The 17094-nt window shown below is 35.7% G+C and overlaps 2 protein-coding genes across 4 annotated transcripts in view; one reads left to right on the forward strand and one right to left on the reverse strand.

Moving 5' to 3' along the window:
• Positions 1–17094, reverse strand: part of Shawl (Shaw-like) — a 57481-nt gene that overhangs the window by 21895 nt on the left and 18492 nt on the right. The window lies entirely within an intron of this gene.
• Aldh (Aldehyde dehydrogenase) lies at positions 1054–6354 on the forward strand. Its single transcript, XM_068284666.1, has 5 exons — positions 1054–1201; positions 1592–2030; positions 4336–4484; positions 4800–4896; positions 4953–6354. The coding sequence occupies exons 2-5, from the start codon at positions 1908–1910 to the stop codon at positions 6144–6146; spliced, it is 1563 nt and encodes a 520-aa protein (XP_068140767.1). The 5' UTR covers positions 1054–1201; positions 1592–1907; the 3' UTR covers positions 6147–6354.

Genomic DNA, 17094 nt, shown 5'->3' on the forward strand with positions numbered 1-17094 from the left:
AGTTTACTTTGAGAGGTTCGTTTTTATAAAACTAATGTGATAGATGCAAATCCTACAATATATGGGAATATCGTTATGAAAGAAGATATGAAATTCCTTTAATATCATGTAAATGGGTTGGTTTAAAATATTAAACAATACGAATGGATTTTGGCATCTGGCTATCAAAACTTAATGGTAATAATGACATCATTTATAAGTCATAATACTAAGTCAGTGCATGGAGAGCATTTAAATCAAATGAGTTTGTGATATGTACATAGACTGAGAATACATATACATACATATGTAGGTATATATATGAATGTTATATAAAGTTTATGTATTTGAGATAAGGTATTTGTTTTTGCGAGAGCAATTTACTGCATTTTGTGTTTCTGTTGACTTTTTGAATTTAAAAATTTGTAGAGTTGAGTAAACTTTTAACAAAATAAGGACGACAAATTGTTATTATTGAAGCTTAATTTGATTCGTGTGCGTGTTGGACAATGCAAACTTTATATAAATGTTGTTATTTAAATTTGTTTAACTTGCAAATATTTTTAAACATTTTTTTGTGGTTTTAAACAGGTAAAAAAGGGTGTAAATATAAAACACGGTTTTCCTTAGTTTAAAATAGAATTTATATAATAGTTCTGTATGCTTAAAAATATGTTTTTAACATCGATATGTGCTTTGAGTCACTTTAAGATCTAACCCTCTAGTCGATAAGTAGTCGAATTTATGAGAAAGAAGCTGGAACAATTTTATTTGAATATTAAAATTCATTGAAGGACTTAAATATAAAATTTTGAGATCGATTTCTAGGTCTCCAAGTTCTTACGGTTGCGACCAACTTACTTAGCGGAGATTCTCAAAACGAAATGCTCAAAAAAACAAGCTGAACGATTCCACTACATATGTGGACAAGAATGGGATCATGTGAAGTTAACCTGCCAGCCCAATAAGGAACGATTTAAATCGATTATAGGACTTTCCTTTAAAATTGAAATCTTTCTAGAAAACAAAACGTAGCAAGCTGAGAAAGAATCGAAAAACAACGTCGTGAAAAAAGTCAAACAGAAATTCAGTTTTATTTATTAGCTCTAAGGTTGAATACCAAATTTAATTTCTTGTCCTAAAATTTTATTTTATTTAACAAATTTTCGTTTTCGTTGGAAAGTTGAACAGTTCTTGTGAATCCTTTTTTTGGGCCTTAAAGGTAACATACATATATACATACAAAAACCAGTACGCCAATCGCAAGATCGGTTAAGAAAATACTTGCAATAATTTAATATTAATATACGAATCAAAATTATAAAGAAAAAACTACATTTTGGCCGTTTTTAAATTTAATAGAATTTCTAACTAAATGTTTCTCATTTCACGCGTTTGTTATTACGGTTTTTCTCATAGAATAATGTCATATCATGTAAATTTATTGCAAATTTGTGCGAGAGAAATGGCAAAATGCAATTTATTTAATGTCATATTTTGTTTTTCTTGTTTTTTTGTTTTCATCTTTCTACATTTATTCACCTTCCCACTTCTTCACATCACGAAAAGCTGTCAACAACTCTCATTCTACTATCGGTATTATTCTCCACAGCGCCAGAGAGAGCTCACTCAAGAGAGTCCCACTCAAGTCGCAGCAGTTCTCACTCCCCACTCCCCACCTCAATCACTCATACGCACAGCTTTTGGCATTATCATCAGAGAGTGAATAGAGGAATCCACCTCGCTGAAGCCATCTCTAGAAACCACTTGAAACAGAAACGCTCTGTTCGCTTTCTTGTTTTTAACTCTCACATAGCTTTCGCGAGTGGAACTGCTGAGACCTCCTGGTTAGTTCTTCAACGACCGCTGAGCAATTAGCAAGCATTTCTGGTTCCTAAGCACACAAAAGTATAAAAAATAAAATAAAAATGCAGCGCATTTCGAAGACCAGCACCAGCTTGTTGCGTGCCCATAAGAGCATTACTGGTATCGTGGCCAAGTATTCCTCCATTCCTGAACCCCAGAAGGCTCCTGAAGTGCTCTACACAGGGGTAAGTGCCCGTAAATTATTAGAAATTTAGAAAATTCACTTATCAATCGAAAATTAATTTATTGAATATTTCCGACAAAAATAATTCTATTTGCTTTGCTTGACCTTGAGAGAGAGGGGCAGGCACAATTGCAGCTGTTTAGTATTTCCTCCACCATATAGACAACTTCTTTATGCCCTACAATTTGCGTCTCACGTACGCCACAAGAAAAGTTTTATCACTTTAGGTATTAGAAAAATGTTTGTTTAAATAACTGCGAGCCATCCCTTAAGTGTAGGGGATTAAATTGCCTAAGTAAACCGAAGAACCGGCATAGAAAAAAGACTGAAATTGCTTGTTTAGACAAAGGCCATGCAAAAAAGTCTATTGAAGTGTGTGTGTGCCTGCGTGTGTAATCGCCGGTTGTTGTTTTTGTGGTCTGTTTTCTTTATTCTGTCGTTCCGCTTGCTGTTATGTCACATGCCCCTCCCTTTTCCCCCCTGCAATCAACCAACTATGTATTTCTCTGAGCAGAGCAAACAGAGACAAAAGCGAAACAATTTTTGGGGGCAAATACGACAAAATTTAAATACTGATTCGATTCAGCGTTCTCTCATTTTCTTGTTTTGCTCTCCTCCCGATTTTTAGTCAGATGTTCATCATAAGTTCTGTTTCAAATACCCTACGCAGAAACGATATTGTCCCTCTTCCAAGACATTAGGATGACTTTACATACCTAATATGTTCTTATTCCCAAGCCGATTGCTTGTCAATCTAAATATATTTACAATATAGAAACAAAAATTGACGACAAAATTAATGATAAATTTCCATATAAGAGTTTATGGAATAAATCCTCTACTTAAAGATACGATTAGTTCCTCTTTTTATACAGAAAGGACCTTAAGAAAATGTAAGATAGAGAGTTAAACCAATTATTCTATATTTATCACTAAGATTGAGCTGTAACATCAAGTTTTCTGGTCTATTATCGCAATTGATAATACTAATTACTTAAATTAAGCTACAAATAATTTTGTTGAGTATAAAATGAGGGTATAGAGAATCCGTATATCCGAACATACATAGGGGATATATTTTTGCTTGCCACAGAAAATTCACATACATAAATTAAACATATACATATGTATACATAGATATATGTATATAACGAATCGGTCAATTAAAACATCTGTTCATAAAAATAAAACTTTGCTGCGCGTGCAAATAGGATGACAATTGAATGACATGAGATGAATAATAATAATAATAGCTGGAGAAAAAACGAAGTTAAATAATGCAAATTAAGCTTCCGCTTAAATGGAGGGAGGATCACTACTAACTTTATTAGTAAATTAAATGATGAGTTATTAGAGGAAGGTTCACATAACGAAAACTACTTAAAAGCGTGGTCAATCTCTATGATAAATATATTAATATCCCCATATGCCAAAATGAGTTATGAACAAATTAGTAGAATTTTAAAGATTTTTCGATATCAACTCCATTTTGCCACAATATTTTAATCCCACAATCTTCAAATATGGGGACTACTTGTTAATTCCAACGCCTGACTTTTAATCTCAATGCTTTTGGCTTTAACTACATAGTTGTAGTTGTAGTTTTTATAAATTTAAAGAGCAACAACGATTGCACGTCTCTCTGTAATCTTTGCTTTACCTTATCAACTTGTTTTGGAAATTTACTCGCAGTTTCCGACGGCTAAGAACAGCTGATAGATAAGATGGCACACTTTCTGATAGCTTCTCTACATAATTGCCAGGCGAACCGGTTTCCCCAGACGAATTATATACACGCGCCTCCCTTTGGTCAGTGCCAAAATTAATTGAGATTCAGAAACATTTATGTTTGCCGGCGTCTAGTGGAAATTTTTTTATATAAACGCGTCATCATTCCCGATAAGACGAAAACAAATTGTGAAATAGAAAGGTGTTAGGAATAGGAATATGATGTGGTGTATATAAAAATAACAAATGCTACAAAACTTTAATATAAACAAAAAGTGTGTGGCATACCCTCAGTCAATTCTAATCTGTGTTGCTGGCGGGCACACGTTTTTGATTACAAGGTGAGGTGGGGTGTACAAACATACATAGACATGTATATTAAAACTTAGACATATACATCGGCTGATTGTGGTTACGAACAGTAACTGAACCGCAAGTCAAGTGGTTATCAGATAGTTTTTGGGGAGTGGCCTAGGTAAATAATTGTTATTACTTCTGTTTGCCAGTTGATTGTGAGTGTATATTGATCGCGATAACTGACCAACTTTTATTTTTTTCCTATTTATATTTTGTTTTAGCTTTTCATCAACAATGAGTGGCACAAGAGTAAGTCGGGAAAGACTTTTAAAACCATTAACCCATCCACTGAGCAGCCAATTGCTGAAATTCAAACTGGCGGCAAGGAGGATATCGACATTGCCGTCAAGGCCGCTCGTCAGGCATTCAAGTAAGTGACATTTTAATAACAAATCAATTTACAAATGAACACTTAATTTGCAAGTGCCTTAACCATAGATCTTTAAATGTTAAATACATATCTTAAATCTTTAAAGAAAAGGGGCAGCAGTCCTCCCCTGTCCATACCTGACCACACCCTTGATAGAACACATTTCATTGGCGTAGCTATTTTTGTTAACAGAGTTGTTTATAAACTTTTATATACATATTTGTACACATTTTGCGTATTATTTGCTCTACCCCTGTTTTCGTTCTAATATCTTTTACTAACTCTTAACCTCTTAATTGTCCGATTATCTTTTAGAAAGGGTTCCCCATGGCGTCGTATGGATGCTTCGGAGCGTGGACGTTTGATTTATCGTCTGGCTGATCTTATGGAGCGCGATCAAGTCTATTTGTCTGTAAGTTAACCGAAATATATAACTCGAAATATGCTAAACTCAATCTTTCTTTATAGAGTCTCGAAACATTGGACAATGGCAAGCCTTTTGCTATGTCCTACAATGTGGATGTGCCCATGTCCATTAAGAACTTGCGCTACTTCGCCGGCTGGGCTGATAAGAATCATGGAAAGACGATCCCCATGGATGGTGAATTCTTGTCTTACACCGTACACGAGCCTGTCGGCGTGTGCGGTCAGATTATTCCCTGGAATTTCCCCATTCTGATGATGGCCTGGAAATTGGGACCAGCCCTGGCTACCGGAAACACCATTATTCTGAAGCCAGCAGAGCAAACTAGCTTGACTGCTCTCTACATTGCACAGCTGATAAAGGAAGCCGGCTTCCCTGAGGGTGTGGTCAATGTGGTTCCTGGTTTCGGTGATGCTGGCGCTGCCCTGGCCAATCATACTGATGTGGACAAGGTAGCCTTCACTGGATCCACTGATGTGGGCAAACTCATTCAGACGGCTTCTGGTAAAACCAATTTGAAGAGAGTGACTCTGGAATTGGGTGGCAAATCGCCAAACATTATTTTGGCCGACTCTGACTTGGATGCCGCTGTAGAACAAGCTCACTTTGGCTTGTTCTTTAACATGGGTCAGTGCTGCTGTGCCGGATCTCGCACCTTTGTGGAGGAGAAGATCTATGATGAGTTTGTGGAACGTTCAGCAGAACGTGCTAAGAAGCGCGTCGTGGGCGATCCCTTCGACTTGAAAACCGAACAAGGACCCCAAGTGAACCAGGAGCAGATGGAAAAGATTTTGTGTTTGATTAAGGAGGGCAAGAAAGACGGTGCCAAACTGGTGGCTGGTGGCAATCGCCCCAAGGACACATGCGGTTACTATGTTGAGCCTACTGTATTTGCCGATGTCAAGGATGACATGACCATTGCGCGCGAAGAGATCTTTGGCCCAGTGCAGCAATTGATTCGTTTCAAGAGCCTCGATGAGGTAATTGAACGTGCCAACAATTCCGACTACGGTTTGGCTGCAGGTATCTTTACCAAGGATCTGGACAAGGCCAATTATATCGCCGGTGGTCTCAGGGCTGGTACTGTCTGGGTGAACACCTACAATGCGCTGGCCTCCCAGGTTCCCTTCGGTGGCTACAAGATGTCCGGTCATGGACGTGAGAATGGTGAATATGCCTTGTCGAATTACACCGAAGTTAAGAGCGTTATTGTCAAGGTGCTGCAAAAGAACTCCTAAGGAGCAAATAACCTCAGCATTGGTGAGAAGTTTTCCCAATTAAGTGACCATTAATTGGAGGTCAACATCTGGTTAGCTTTAAGGCCCACATTTACTCGATCTACTTTTAAATACCAACTTAAACATAACTATATTGCTATGGCCCCTTTCCATTTGGCCAAAAATTTAGCGTAATAAACATTGCAAATAAATTTAATGAGTATATAAATTTTCTTTATGTCATTTGTCATATGATTAATTCATCTGTGGTAAGCTTTAAATCTGTCGATGGTTACACCTGTGATAAATGGCAAATAATGAAAGAATTTGTGGTATTTGTTAGTTAAACGAAAACAAATAGAACTTAAACGTAATCGAAACGAAGCTTAACTCTGACTCGTATTTAGAAGTATGAGTTCTCGTCAGAAAATGATAATATGAACTAATTCGATATAGTCAATGGCTTTCACTATCGGTTTTATTTGATTGATGAGAAGGCAACTCTTTGATTGGTGAAGGCATTTGACATTCAAGACGAAATTCTATTCAAATATCAAATACTCGTTTCTATAAACTTATTCAAATGAGTGATGTTTCAAACCGAGCAAATCAAACACAAAAGCACATATCAAGTAACCGAAATCTGACATTAGTTTCATTTGAAAACGGACAAGAAATTAATTAAAATGAATACTTCTTTGTTTAATAATCTATTCTTTGACTAATTGACTCCCATTTTGAGTGCTTATTCTTCACCCCATACACCCTTAAGAAAGAATCTACGTTTCGAAATCTATTCATCTATTTCTACTAAGCTAGCTCTTTATTTTCAAAATCATTAAATTGTTTAGCCAATCACAGGATCATTTTTCATTGACATTTCACAATACTTTTCAGTAACTTTTTCTTATATTATATTGGTTTTGGCATCCTTCGTGTTTCTTGTTGTTTACGGCACATTTTGAACTCAATGTCATTATTCTGCTTACTATATGTATATGTGTAGGGGGAGGAGCCAGTATGTCAGCAGTGGAAAAAAAGTATTGATTGCTTTTTTGCTGTTGCATAAAACAAAACCAAGTAAACATACACAGCACATGGCAACTGGCCGGGCCGTCCGAGCGAAAGGAATAAGCTTAAATTTATTTGCATTTATTGGCATTTGCTCACATCCATTTTACTGCTGTTGGTCTTCTTTGTTTTAGTGCTGTTATCCTTTCGAGTGGGCCACTTGCATGGTAGCACAGCTTGGGGATTTGGTCACACACCAGGATGCCATCAGGATGTCGTCAGGACGACACAACGTTATCCATTGGGCGGCAGCTGAGCGTGTCAAGTGTTTTGCGGTAACAGCAAAAAACAACTTTCTGCTTATTTTTACCATTTTGATTGTTTAATTCTCTCTTTTTTTTCTCGTTTGTATGACTCTTCTCTTGTGTTGGCAACACAAAAATTGAATAAGTGCATTTGTATGCAATTTATTTAAAATATAATAAAATTGTTTATGTTTATGTGTGGATGTGGGTGTATGTGTGTATGGGTTTTGTTCTTCCACAATGGCAGTAAATTGCTTTTGGCTAGAAAAAGTGTATACAAAATGTATTTTGCAAAAGGCAAAAGTGCTGCTACTGGATTGTGGATTTGATTTATTTATAGGATTGGAGTGGAGGTGGAGGTAAAAATGGCAAAGAGGCAAGAGGCAGAGCAAGAGAGAACTATAAGCTAGGTGGTCGAAGAACAAAAGTTGCAAGTTTCCTTGTAAAAGTTGCATAGTTAAGTGAATTTGTTTGGTGTTTCTCAAAGGTAAAGGCAGAAATGGAAAAACAATTTGTTTTGTGTGAATATTGAGGCAAATGTATGCTAATGGCATTTGAATTTAAATAAATGTGTACCATAAACAACAAACAATATACACCCAACAAATATAAAATGTGTGGTTGAGCATTTGTTTGTTACTTTTACATTTACAACTCTCCAATACCACGAATTTCAATTAGCTTATATAATTAAGTGACTCTTGAAAGTGTTTAGGACCTTACCATAAAAAATCGGTTTACTTCTTAATCTTCAAAGTCGATGTATTGTTAACTGAATATATATCTTAAAATTTTTTTTTAATAATTTGTTGCCAACAGTCTTTAAAAATCATTTCCGATCGACTATTTTCTCTTTATGGCTGTTGTCTATTTTTTCCAGGTATAAAATATTTCAATTTGATAATCACTAACCAATTTTTTATGCTATTTGAATATATTTGGCACTTGATTCTGTTGGAATTTTATATGAAATAAACGCTTAAAGGGAAAAGTAGAATAATAGAAAAAAATATAGAGAGGGACAGAGAGAGAGTCAGATTCACACACGGCGTATGCGTAATTGTCTGGGTATTTCTCTGTTCCAATTTTTTTTTTTGTTGCAGACAATTTTAAATTGATTTTCACTTGATTGCAACAAAATTCCATGCATATTCAAATGGCAGACAAAAACCAAAAATCCACGAGAAAAACTACTCGAAATTGCAAATGATCCATGTCCAATTTTAATACCCCAAATGGCAGGTGGCCAAAAAAAAAAAAAATTCAAAACGTAGCGATTTGAAGAGGAAGGAGGATTGGGAGAGGGCAGAATGGAAGGATATCGAAATGCGCAGCCGTGCGCATTCAAGCGAATGCACAGGTGCGCTCGAGCGTTGAAGTTTATATTTTCATTTTCCACAATTATTCACCATTTTATTTTTTTTCTAGTTAGTTCCTGCCATGAGTGGAAAGCATAATTGAAAATCATTCTTCATGCAGCTTAATAAACCAGCCACAAAAACTCAGAAGAAAATGTGTGGAATTTGCTCACCCAATTATGCTTGCCGACTTGAAATATAGTTGTATAGTTTAAGGACTGTAAAAAGTCCAATTATGATTATGTTTTTTTTTATATTTTTAATGTAAAGTAAAAGGAAAGAGTGAATGGAAGCAGTTGAAGTCAATGTGAGTTGATAATTTGGAAATATTCATCTCTAAATAGATTGATAGATAGTAATTGAATGCTTTAACAAAAGGACATTTTGAGTTCACTACACAAAATACGGCATATGTATAATAATAAAAATTAGATGCTATCTTGTTCACTTATTTAGACAACTTCGATTGAAGCTTAAATAGTAGACGAGACATAATACCAAATTAGATAGCTCCATTTATCATTTATCAGGATTGATTCCATCCTAAAATTTTCAATCAGATGAATACTTTTAGATGGATTTTAAGCAAATTTAACATTTGTTAGTTAAATCACTTTTCTACTTTTCATCAAGATCACGATTAATAGATAATATCTAAATTAGTTTAATTATATTTATTCTTGAGAAGTTGTTTACTAAAATAATCTTAATCAATTTTATACTAAACAGTAGTCCGATTTCTGTTTAAAGTGAATAATGTTTGTGCTTAAGTCCTTTTATTTAAAAATTTGCCTCTTGTTTAATGGTTTTGTATTAGTTCATTAAAATTGCATGATTATAGTATACTTTCAGTAAGTTGGCTCACTTCACTTATTTTAGCATGGTATTTACTTATGTAGGTATATCTTGCTCATTTTGGCCATAACATTAAGTACCAGCAATTTGAGTTTATCGCATTTTGCACAGTCGATTACATTATTATGAGCCACGGCTGCCAACAGACAAAAAAAAGGGAAGCCAAAGTGAAAAAAAGTGCCTAGTCGAGAAAAAAAAGTATCCACACTTTGATCATTAGCCGGAAAATGACCCAGAACACGGACAAGATAAGCTGAGAGGCAAACACAAACAAAAGTAAACGAAAAAACGCATAAAATAAAATACAAAAATACGAATGAAATGAAAAAAAGGCAAACGAAAGTGGAGAGAAGAATTGTAAACAAAAGGCTTAAGGACAGAACAAACATCTAGGATTAGTTTGGGCAGGACAAATCAAGACATTTTATGTTTTGCAGTCAGCTTAAATACAACATTCGAATTCAGCCCAAAAGTAGGCCACAATAAATTCTATTTTTAAGCATGACGAAAACGTAAAGCGGTTTTAAACGCGCTCAAAACGCCGAGGAAACGCAGGGAAAACATTTTTCAAGTGTGCATAAGCTTAAAATCAAATTCGAACACACTAACACATTCACTCCTCACACACACACAGAAGCACACAGGAACATATATATGTATGTATGTATTCTGATGCAATTGCCGCACACTTAACCCAATAAACTGGCTCGGGCTATGTGTGTCAGCATTAAGCTGCGATTTTCACTCAACTTTTCCAAACGGTCCTGCCCCCCATGCCTTCCCCCCACCACCAACAGGCGTCACTCGCCTGATGTCCCATTACCTAAGCTAAGCAGGCTAAATGCTTTTGCAAAGGGGCACAATGTCATTTTATGGTTATAATGTGATTTTCCCACAGAACGGTTAGAAAAACGGAATTTCACTTGTGCAAAAGTTGAGGCAAAAAGACGAAAAGTTTTCCTAGTTGATATAATCTAGTATATGGTTAGTTTTCGTTTGTCTTTACCTTGCCAAGGACTTGGCCAAACAGCAAGCTAACTTCAAAGATAATCCTTAATTTTCTTTGCAATAAAGAAAGTTCAAGTGAAACCATAAAAAGATGCTCAACATTACCAATTTGCTAAATATTTTCTTCGCAAGTAGCTTTTTTAGTTAGTAAAACAGTTTAATGAGTAAGTGTTGGGTCATTGCCTGATTTTACTTTCAAATTCCTGCAAGTCTTCAAGTTTTATGCTCTTTTTTAATCTAAAATCATATATTTGTTAGCAATAAAAATAGTGAAGATAATACCACAAAGTATTTTCGATGACTATTTTATTGAATATTTACCATTAAGGTAGTAGTAAGACTCTTTAATCATGATGTCAAAACACCTGCTTCAATAATTGTCCTGTCTATCTATTTGATCCTGAGCCGACAAAAACCAATCTAAACTGAAATATTTAAGTCCTTTGTGGCATATAAAAATGAAGTATTAATTAAATGAATGCAAAACTACTTAATAAGATTAAACATATTTGAGTTTCTATATTAAAAACTAACACTTCCTAAGTAAATTTTTTTAAAATAACCAAACAGCATTGAACACCTGACCCTGAAAAACACAGCAGCTTCTGCAACGAAAATCTATTTTCTATTTTCGGTCACTTATTATTATGCCTTGCAGATGTTATCGATTTTTACAAGCATCATGAACAAACGCTAATCGCGTGAAAATGCACAAAAACTGCTTCTCCTTCTGTTGCTCTTGCTGGTGCTGCTGCTGCTCGTGATGGTCCTTTAGTCAGTAAAAAAGAGCTTCCTCGACAACAACGGAGCCTCGACGGCTTTTTGATGCCACTTCAAATTGAAACGCAACGATGCATCTGACTGTTCTCCATTCTCCAGCCACTTTTGCTCGTGTTCATTCGAAAAGAACATGTATGGCTGGCGTATTGTGGGGGACTTTGGTAGATGCCGCTATTCCTAGTAGTAGTTACTTGTTGTCCTTCTTCGACGACTCCTCCTCCGCCTCCTCCTGGCATACCCGGCAGTCCAAATGGCAACACATCGCGTCAGTCCGGAAATGTGCATAAAGTGGAAATGTATTGTGCATTGGCGTGAGCCATTGACGGCATTTTTGGCCTCCCCCATCATCGTACGATACAGAACGAAGAGCCTGGGGACCCACAAAGCCAGACGCAGATGATGTGCTGATGAGTTGCCATTGCATTGGCATCGCTTTTGGCTATTAACTTGCTCAAATATTTGCTTAGGCAGCCGCCGTGCACTGCACTAGACGACGCTAAAAACAGCAAACAAAGTCAACACAAAGTAAACAAGTAAAATACAAAAAACACGAAGAAAAAAAAGAGAAATAAAAATGGAATGTCCTGGTAAAAGAGGCAACATCATGACTCTATATATGTATATGTTTGTACCTACATATTCTACTTAAATATTGCTCAGTGATAGCGACAGGAACTTTTTATGTCGTAAAAATTTCTGAATAGACAAACATTCGCCTGGAAAAAGGTTTCTAAAGTGTTCATAAACTTGACAAGCCAAAGCAACGAAATATAAGGCAGCAGTTGACGTTAAAAAAGGGAAAGAAAAGTTACTTTTTAATTTAGGGAAATATATTTTATGCCGGAGGTAATATAATATAAGCTGAAAGTCGAAAAGGAAATTTTGGCATATCTCCAAAAATAGATTTCCGATATTTGTATGTATGTAGATATAAAAATGACACCCTAAAAATGTAAATCTATGCGTAGGTTCTTTTTAAGAATTGATTGTATTTGACATTTCGACTCTTAACTGAAAATACTTGAAATACCAAAACAGATCGGTTCACTTTAATTATAAATACAGCGCAGTTCCATTTGACAAAAATTGGAACTATATATTTGTGCGAGTTCTAGAGAGAGACTCCCGAGTTATGGAATGACAATAGGTGTTGTCTGAAGTCTTCCACTATAATTTTGTTTAGAACACGAATCCATTCACCCATTCCGATCAACTCTCAACACTCGACTCTACAGACAGATTTGATAGACTTTTACTTATTCATGTAAACTATCTATTCTATCAACACATGCTTAAAGGAATTTTTCTCTTTCAAATTATTCTTTTTCAAATGATTTCAATTCCAATTTGGCGCCGTTTTAATTTCATTTATAATTTTTTTGATATTTTTCTGAAATTTCTTAAAAATTATTATTTCAATTTTTATTTTTTTCATTATTTCAAATTCATTTTGTCAAAATCGTTTATTTCCAGAACGTGTTCAATTAAATTCGAATTTGGACCCGTGTTTCTCCTCTTACTTCAATTTCATTTTGCTGTTCAACTTCTTGTCAACTCAACTAACCACAAAATTGTACACAAAAATGTCCAATTGTCCAGCATTCACATTGCGGACAGGACAAATCGCTACAAAAGGACACAAGTGACAAGCACTCTGCGGTATATGCTGCAGCAGAGGCTCACCCACTAGAAGAAGAAAAGAAATGAAACTGAAGCAGAAGCAGAAGGAGAATGCGAATGCAAATGCTCGTGCCAGTTTCACAGCTCAAGCAACCGCTTAGAACCAAGTGCCAAAGACAATGGCATAAAGCGGGCCCCAAAGACAAAAGCGGACGCGCTCGACGTCCACACGGAGAATGGAGCCAGGGGCCAGCAACACGAAACAGACAAAACCACAGCCAACAGGGAGAACAATTTAAAATTAACAGCTGCGCGTGTCGAACAAAGCAACTTTAAATAGCAACTTGAAGATTTTCATCGTTGAAAAGAAAGAAAAAAAAAACACAAAAAACAAAAACAAAAAAGAAAACAACAAAAAACAAAAACGAGACGGGAAAAAGGAAAAGAGGGAAATGGCAAAGTAATAAATAAATTTCCTGTTCTTTTGCCTGTTTTGTGTTTACTTTCTATTCTATTTTATTGTGGCTTCTCTGCCTAACGGTTCATTAACTTTTTGGCTTTTAATATACTTGTGGACGACCAAAGTTCCGTTGCGTATTTCCCCCTAGCAATGGCCCAAAAAAGCAACAACAACAAAATACAAAAAATAGCTCAAAAGGCCTTAACCCACTTCCGCCATGCTGAAGGGTCTATACTCTCAAATTTATACCAGATCGAAAATGTATTAATTTATTTTTGATGCCATATTTGACACTATATTTAACTAAGAAAACCTAAGAACACAAGTTCCTAGTAAGTTCTTTTTACTAGCAGAAAAAGTTTTAATAAAAATTTCGAGAATTAGAACCTATAGATGGTTAATAAGTTTCTTAGACTCGACAGAATAGGCCTTTGTAGATCAAAGTGGCAAACATCTTGCCAAGGGCAATACTCCCCTTTTTTGGAAAGAGTCCACAAAACAAAAAAATAGCACAAAAAATGTTCTGTTGTCTGTTGTCACTCAGTCAGTGAGGCGTTCTTTGAGCTCCATTGGTTAATGTCTTCGGAGCGGGCATGAGAAGGGCTTACGGTGGGGCGTGTCGCCGAGGAATCGCTTTGTGTCGAAATTGGAAAAACATTCTCTCCTGTTTTTTTGTTTTCTTTTTGCCAACGCGGGTTAAAAAAAGGCGGAGAGAGGCCTATAAAATAAATAAACAGTGCGAACAAAAAAAAAAAAAATACGAAATGAAAACCTGCAAACGTTTGCAAAATCCAGAGAAGAGAGAGAAAACAATTACTACCTTAACCCTTTTCGAGTCGTCGAGGTGTGATACTGACACTTTCTTCTTCGGTAAATATGGGTTCGAAAATAAATGGTGGTTTTTCTTTTAATTCAATACATTACAGCAAAAAACAATTAATTCACAAATTTAAAATCTTGATAAAGGGAAAATTTATAAGTCAAAAATTTATTAAGGTAAACAAGATCTAAGCTAGCAATAAACTTTTAAGTTATTAAAAGTGATTTATTATGCGCTTCAAATGCAATTATGAATCACATAATAACAGCAATTTAATATATATATATATATAAAAGTTAAAATTGCATTTGCAGTACTTTGTGAATGTCACAAAATATATAGTTTAAATTCACAACTACTTTAAGCGTTGAAGATATGGTATGGCCATTACGTTGGAACAGATGGCCAATGAGAAAAAGTGGAATGAAGTTTAAAGGTCAAACATAGGGCCATCGGAATGGACGACAACAACATCCAGCAATGGTTTCGAATTCCGATCCTTGCAAAATCCAATCATTTGCGGTTTTTCTAAGCTTTAATTAGTTATGATCGAGACAGACTACAAATATTACGCATACGCATGGTGTTGGTTGGTAAAGCAAAGTGGACATCTAAGAGCTATCATCTAATAGCACAAGAAGAAAAAAATATTATGCATACGCACGGTGTACAATTTATGGTAAAATCTGGTATAGCAAAGACCTATAACGACTTTTGATTTATTCTTGCTATGCATCTGATTTTGCTTTAGCCTTAGTTATGATTAGGAGAATGATGAATCTACCATATTAGATAGAACTCATAAAAATGAAGTTTTCAGCAAGAATAATGAAAAACTCATATAAAATAATTCAAAAATTAGTTGTAAAAGTAACTTATATATGCAATGCTTAAGTCTTAGCCGCCTTCATCTGGCGCTTTTTGTAGTTGTAAGCTCTGTCAATCCGTACTTAGTGGGATTTACCACAATAAAGGGAATTACTTTTCAGTGCGGGCTCTCAAAATGTGCGGTGTGACTTGTCGCACAACTATGTTTCACACATTTTAGGGTTAACTGTACCGCTGTAATTTCGAATTCCATTTAGTACTTCGGTTTACTGACATGTTTTCTCTCCTATATACATATTTTTTTTTTGTTCCAGTTTGTATAAACTGCGAATATGTTGTGTGAATGAGTGTGTGTGTGTGTGTGTGTGTGTGCGTGTATGTTATCCGCAAAAAACATTTTTTGAACGCAAACAAAAATGAACAGAACCACAAAATCATGTTGTAAGCCTTGTCAGCTTGGCACACACACACACACAGTCTCACATGTCTCTAGCCATTTTCTATGCGTCCTTGTGGAAGAGATTCCACTTCCTTTATGCCAGTGGGGCTCCCCCTTTTGCTTTCCTTGCCCTGCCGGCATGTGCGTGTTATTTTAACAGCAATTTTAATGAAGCGCGAAACCGTTGAAATACAATTTGTAAAGCTAAAGGAGAGAAAACGCCAAGATAGAAAGAGACCGATACAGTTGGAGTGGAAAAGCATGAGAAATTTCCCGCTGCTCCAAAATAAAAAAAAGGGCCAAAAGGAAAAACGCACTTTCGGCTTGTCTTTTGTTTGCGCGTTTGGGCGAGTTAATTAAAAAGGGTTTTTTTCTTGTTGTTGCTGTTGTTGCTTTCGTTGAATAAACTCAAAGGCGAGTGAAAGTGAAAGGAAAAGATTGTTAGCCAAAGTGAAAGCCTTCTTCATATATTTTAATGTAATTTCATCTTGGGCAATCCTAACCAACGCCCTACGCCCACTTCCACTTTCACCTCCACCCACACACTCACACACACACAATCAGAAGTTATGATTAAAATATATGGCGTACGATCGTGGAAAATGAAAATTTTGGGGTATACAAAAAGAATTTTGTTTCTTTTTTCAACTGGAAATTGAAAATTATTAGTAGCAAAAACTTGCTGAAAACCATTATCCATTCACGGACTATGGAATGTTGCCTAATGGTGGGCATGGGATGGGGGAATTGGTTGGGCTGTCTGGTTTTATTTATTGACTGTTAAACTTTTCATTAGCCATTTCGTTTAATTCGCACACAATGGCGAAAGATTGAAAAGCAAAAGGCACAGAGGCAGCCCCAACAATAGCAAAAAGCCCAGGCCACCGACAACAGGAAAAAAAAAGAAAACGAAAATGGCAACGGAAATACACAACAACAACAAAAACACCAAACACCAGAAGCAACACAAAGACAAACACAACACAGATACAAACACACACATAGAGACACAAACACAAACACAAACAAGTGAACTGAAGAGCACTAAGTATAATGTATTTCTGTGTTGAAAGGCAACCACAGTGGCAACTTTATTGCCAGAATCTATGTATGTATGTGTGTGCGTCTGTATGGATATATATATATCACAGATACAATCAGTGCGCAATTGTCTGTCCTGATGAGCTGCAATGTTTTTTACTTCCTCGAAATTAGAGATGTGTAAGTAAAGTTCTAAATTCTAAAGAACAACAAAATCCCAAAATGGGTATTCAATTTGAGTTAAGACTGATTCCAAGAATCAAATTATTGATATTTAATCAAAACACATTTCAATTGCTTGTTGAAATTAAAGTCCAAAAATTCAGTTTGGATTTTTGAAGCGTATGTTAAAAACCAAATTATTTAGGCCAACTGAACTTGACGATAGAAGTGTCTATTAATGGCATTACAACTGTAACACGAATGCAAATGAATAATTCATAA

Source organism: Drosophila tropicalis, unplaced genomic scaffold (genome assembly GCF_018151085.1).
Source record: "Drosophila tropicalis isolate 14030-0801.00 unplaced genomic scaffold, ASM1815108v1 contig_393, whole genome shotgun sequence".
Lineage (NCBI taxonomy): Eukaryota > Metazoa > Arthropoda > Insecta > Diptera > Drosophilidae > Drosophila > Drosophila tropicalis.